This window comes from Musca domestica, unplaced genomic scaffold, assembly GCF_030504385.1.
Source record: "Musca domestica strain aabys unplaced genomic scaffold, Musca_domestica.polishedcontigs.V.1.1 21, whole genome shotgun sequence".
Lineage (NCBI taxonomy): Eukaryota > Metazoa > Arthropoda > Insecta > Diptera > Muscidae > Musca > Musca domestica.
The window spans coordinates 7,078,576-7,084,990 of NW_026712258.1; the positions used below are offsets into that span (position 1 = coordinate 7,078,576).

The 6,415-nt window shown below is 32.4% G+C and overlaps 1 protein-coding gene across 1 annotated transcript; it reads right to left on the reverse strand.

Moving 5' to 3' along the window:
- Nucleotides 1–4,454: 4,454 nt before the first annotated feature.
- On the reverse strand, nucleotides 4,455–6,102 carry LOC131802431 (putative nuclease HARBI1). Its single transcript, XM_059122651.1, has 3 exons — nucleotides 5,092–6,102; nucleotides 4,896–5,040; nucleotides 4,455–4,834 (listed from the first exon to the last, which is right to left on the reverse strand). The coding sequence occupies exons 1-3, from the start codon at nucleotides 5,239–5,241 to the stop codon at nucleotides 4,455–4,457; spliced, it is 675 nt and encodes a 224-aa protein (XP_058978634.1). The 5' UTR covers nucleotides 5,242–6,102.
- Nucleotides 6,103–6,415: the final 313 nt, after the last annotated feature.

A 6,415-nucleotide genomic window follows, 5' to 3' on the forward strand; every position in this document is an offset into this window, starting at 1 on the left:
AAATGTGAACCGGTTTTAATACAATTTGACAAACGTATATTCGCTTGAACATATTCCAAATTTCATTGGAATTAGAGATACATAGCATGTTTGGTGCATCAAATACATGAAATCGCCCGAAAATGTATATATATATAAGGACTAGGCATATTGTTTTCGAAGATGTCTGCAATATATTGAGGGGTTGAAATGGACCAACAAGTAAAAATGAGTTGAATAATGTTATTGAAGTAATTAAGCTACATTTGAGTACAATGAAATATATATATAATATATATTTATATATATATATATATCTGAAATTTATTATTGAGTTGAATAATGTTATTGAAGTAATTAAGTTAACATATATATATATATATTAATTTATTATTGAGTTGAATAATGTATATATATATATATATATATATATATATATATATATATATATATCAATAACATTATTCAACTCAATAATAAATTAATATATATATATATATGTTAACTTAATTACTTCAATAACATTATTCAACTCAATAATAAATTTCAGATCTGACCAAAAACATATAATAACAAACAACATTTTTACTTGTTGGTCCATTTCAACCCCTAAATATATTGCAGACATCTTCGAAAACAATATGCCTAGTCCTTATATATATATACATTTTCGGGCGATTTCATGTATTTGATGCACCAAACATGCTATGTATCTCTAATTCCAATGAAATTTGGAATATGTTCAAGCGAATATACGTTTGTCAAACTGTATTAAAACCGGTTCACATTTGGATATTGCTCCCATGTATATTTTCGGCCGATTTCACATATTTGATGCACAAAACACGATACGCAGATCCGATTCCAATGAAATTCAGCATGAGTGAACTAATTTGGTACACAAATTAATTTGCCAAACTATTTTGAAATCAGTACAGATTTGGATATAGTTCCCATATATATTTTGAACCGATTTCGTTTATTTGATGCAGCAAACACGATATGTATGTTCGATTCCATTGAAATTTGGGATGTGTGAAGGGATTTTGATCAGAAAATAAATTTGTCAAATTATATTTAAATCGGTTGAGGTTTGGGTATAGCTCCCATATACTTCGGCCGATTTCATGTGTGTTATGCACCAAACACAATATTTATGACAGATTCCAATGAAATTCAGAATATGTCGCGGAATTCGGTTACAATAATAAACTTGACAAATTAATTAGAAATCGGTTAAGATTTGGATATAGCTCCCATATATATATTCTTGGCCGATTTCACATATTTCAATAAAATATGGAAAGTCTGACGGAATTTGGTGCTAAAGTAAATTTTGTCAAATTATATTGAAATCGGTTCAGATTTGGATATAGCTTTCATATAAATTTTCGACTGATTTCAGGTATTTAATGCACCAAAAACGCTATGTACCACTAATTTCAATGAAATTTGGAATGTGTAACGGAATTCAAAACGAATATATATTTGTCAAATTATATTGAAATCGGTTCAGATTTGGATATAGCTCCCATATAGTTTTTCGACCGATTTCGTGTATTTGATGAACCAAACACAATATGTGTGTTCGATTCCAATGACCGTATGCATTTCGACCGATTTCAGGTATTTGATGCACCAAACACGCTATGTATCACTAATTTCAATGAACTTTAGAATGTGTAACGAAATTTAAAACGAATATACATTTGTCAAATTATACTGAAATCGGTTCAGATTTGGATATAGCTCCCATATATTTTTTCGACCGATTTCGTGTATTTGATGCACCAAACACGATGTGTATATTCGATTCCAATGAAATTTGGAATGTGTGGCGGGATTTTGATCAGAAAATAAATTTGTCAAATTATATTGAAATTGGTTCAGACTTGGATGTAGCTCCCATTTATATTTCCGGTCGGTTTCACAAATGTGATGCTCCAAACACGATGCGTATGTCCGATTCCAATGAAATGCGGCATGAGTGACTAAATTTGGTACAAAAATATTTTTTTCAAATTATATTCAAATCGGTTCAGATTTGGATATAGCTTCCATATATATTTTCGGCCGATTTTACATTATATAATATATTTCGGCCGATTTCATTAATGTTATGTGCATCAAACACCATATATATGACCGATTCCAATAAAATTCAAAATGTGTGCCTGAATTTGGTTACAATAATCGGTTTAGAATTGAATATATATTCTCGGCCGATTTCACATATTTCACGCACCAATTTCAAATAAAAGTAAATTTTGTCAAATTATATGGAAGCATTGACCCACAACGCCTTTGCGATGGTATTAGGCTAAAAGTAAAAAATGTCACAACAACTTAATTGAGGAAACGATTATTACGGGGAAATATGTTGCTACCTCGAATCCACTAATTGCAATAGAAATGCCACTCAATTACAAAAGACGCAGAAGGACAAACCCTTCGTGTATGCGGACTAAATTTAACATGTTGCTGCTTTTCTCGTGGTCAACTGTTCCTGCCATGTTCACGAGTTGGTACACCGAGCTATTATATTATCGGCTTAGAAGGACTAGGCATATTGTTTTCGAAGATGTCTGCAATATATTTAGGGGTTGAGTTGAATAATGTTATTGAAGTAATTAAGTTACATTTGCGTACAATGAAATATATATATGTATATATATATATATATATATATATATATATATATATATATATATATATATATATATATATATATATATATATATAATATATATATATATATATATATATATATATATATATATATATATATATATATATATATATATATATATATATATATATATATATATATATATATATATATATATATATATATATATATATATATCAAATGTTGGCTTACTACTGCAGACATTCTACAATTTGGTTTATTGTTGTATTCTTTTGAACCCATTTTTATACCCTCCACCATACTATGGAGGGTATATTAACTTTGTCATTCCGTTTGTAACTCCTCGAAATACTCATGTCAGACCCAACAAAGTATATATATTCTTAATCAGCGTAAAATTCTAAGTCGATTTAGCGATGTCCGTCTGTCTGTCTGTATGTCTGTCCGTCACTCTGTCTGTCTGTTGTAATCACGATATTTTTCGAACGAATTGAGATAGAAGGCTAAAATTTTGCATAAATGTTTATTTTTCCTGTAGGCAGGTTCGTAAATTGGCCATGTAGGTCAACGTTTTCGTATAGCCCCCCTATAACGGTACCTCGGTACATTATTCAACGGAATTGTTTCAAATTTGGCATTTGAAGTTCGTAATAGATACTACAGCTTATGACTTAATATTGTCTGTGCAGGTCCACGTCTTCGTATAGCCCTTAATAACGGCACCTCCCAATATTCGGTATTTTGATGATTTTAGCGTCATTACGTATTTAGAGTTCGTAATGGGAACTACAGTCTTCGAAAAATGTGAGTATTACATTAATATATACACATTTATAGGTAAATATAACTTAAAGCCGTTTTTATAGGGAAAATAATACAAGAAATATGAACACAAAACAAAGCCAATATGAAATAATAGTGGATTTCATGACGGAGCATCCACAGTTGTCAAAGGGCTATATAAAAGCTGCAGACGCCAAACAAGCCACCAATGCGGGATGTGGTTGGTTGGAAAAAGGTAAGTAATACATAGTTTATTCATTATCATTTTTATCACATTTCCCTCTTAAGGTTTGCATAAGACGCATAAGACGCATATCAAAGGCAAGTTACGAAAGAACCGCGTTAATTTTTCGGGTACAGGCGGTGGTCCGGCAAAAATTCTTTCATTTACACCATTGGAAGGAAGATTAATAGATTTACTTTAAATGAATCAGGCGGTTGATGGTATGCAAGGGGTGCGAAAATTTGGTGCAAACAACAGTACCCCAGCGGTTGGCGAGGATACTAGTATGGACAGTAGCAACGCCGAACAGGAAGTGGCGCATAGATTCAACCATAATACAGATGATGTGACGGACACAGATGAAGTGCTGTTTGCCGTTTCGCCACCGCGATGTTCATCATCTGCTCGCACACCCAACACCGCGCAAACACGATTCAGTCGCGCTGCTCCGAAAAAGCAAACATTGCTGGAAAAGCAAGTTAATGCGCAAATGGAGTATCACAAGCGGTGTCTAACAGTATTTGGAAGAAATAAACAGTCATTTAAAAGATATAGTTAAATACAAGAGAAGACAAGTTGACATAGAAGAGAAAAAATATAAACTTCAAAAAAGAAAGTTCGAACATGACATGGAATTTGACATTAAAAATAATAAACTAAAAGTTTCAAAACTTGATTTGAAAAGAGAGGTGTTAGAAATTGAAAAGAATCGGATTTAATTTTTGTTTAGAATAATGACATTATATTACCATTTATGCCTTTTTTCCTCCAAATATCATTATAAATGAATTAAATAAATAAATGAATTCTTATTTTATTTTATAAATTGTTTTTTATTTGATCTCTTAAAGCTTGCGCTACAGCTGAGAATTGATTTGTTCCTTCTAAATCTAAAGCTGTGTTGGAGGTCAATTCCATTTCTTCTTCAATATATGCTATATCTGTAGGTGGTTCCACATTATGTTCCAAACAAACATTGTGTAATGCATAACAGACATTCAATATTTGTGCGACTGGTGCATAATGCAATTCGCGTGCTGCGAGCAAGCAACGAAATCTCCCCTTCAATACGCCGAACACACGCTCAATTATGAACCTTGCCTTACAAAACCGCTTGTTAAACCTGCTTTCCGCGGAATGTTCGTTGGCGCTCCTATACGATGTAAGTATCCATGGTTCCAATGGATACCCAGAGTCTCCTACGGATAATATAGAATTTAAATATTGTTTAAAAAAATGAGCAGTATTAAAATTAGTTACCTATTAACCACGACGACTTGTCGCCATTTACATAAGCGTTCTTCATAAATAGGCGCTCATCTGATAGGTTCCATATGTGAGAGTCGTGTGATGCTCCCCCATAACAGCCATTCACTGCTCTTATACGCATTGTGTGATCGCATATCTAAAATAACAGATGAAATGTTAACAAAACATGGTGCGATTGTATACTGACCATTTGGATGTGGGTATCATCAACAGCTCCTATTATCCCTGGAATTCCAGACATGGCATAGAAGCAATTTTTTGCCGCACGTCTTTCTTCTTGACTCATGATGAAATTTATGTGCTTTGGGCACAACACCTTTTCTATAGCGGTGCACATTTCTCTTATACACTTTAACACAGTTTGTTGTGCCAATCCAGCAAACCGTGTTGGTACCCACCTTGCCCAAGAAACTTAAGTGTAGCGTCCAATTTTACTATTGGAGTTACACTAGTAGACCTCAGGGATGTTGGCAGCTTCGATCTAATGTTGTCCAGCACGTAATTAAATGCTTCCTTGTTAAGCCGAAAATTTCTAACAAAGCTGAAAATATTAACTCATTGCAATATGTAGAAATTTACACCATATTTATATAATTGTTGCTTACGTTGCATCCGTTAACTCCATTAAGTCTACACCATCGCGTATGATTTTACGTTCCAATCGCTCATCGTCATTTTGAGACCAAAGAGCAACCGAATCCATTTTCCGTTTTGCGGCGCGAAAAAATAAATATTTTTTGTTTGCCTTTATTGGTGATGTTTTGACGTTACACGAAATAAATGCTGCCAACTTTAAATAATACACTCGAAAGTACTGCCAAAAGATATCCAATTAGTTGCAGCACTTTTTAGTCGATCCGAAATTGTTATATAGTACCAGTTTAAATTCGGATCGAATACAACTTTCGACTCATTCGAACTATCGAATCGAGTTACATAGTAACCCCCCAGGTCTTCGTATAGCTCCGATATAACGGTACCTCTCTATATATGGTATTTTGAAGATGCTACATTATACCCGTTTATAATATGGTAATGGCTTATAACAAGCAATGCCTATGTAGGTACACATCGTATAAACTCCAATATAACGGCTATTTTTATTTTTTGAAAATTACCAAATTTCAAATGGTGGAGGGTATTCAAAGTTCGGCACGACCGAACTTACTGCTTTTTAACTTGTTAATAATAATATTTTTGATGAATGAAGAAAATTTTGAGTATACACTTGTATATATATTTTCGATGTCCTGGAGATTTCGTAATCAGAGTCGATAGTAATTGCTGAATTAGAGAAAACTAAGGTATCATCGGTTTATAACAACAGTTAGGGACCCCATATATATATATATATATATATATATATATATATATATATATATATATATATATATATATATATATATATATAGAATTGAAGTAATTAAGTTACATTTGAGTACATATATATATAGAAAAAAACTCGAAAGCAAATGTTACTTATATAGTTTGCATCATTGTGTGTAATTTTA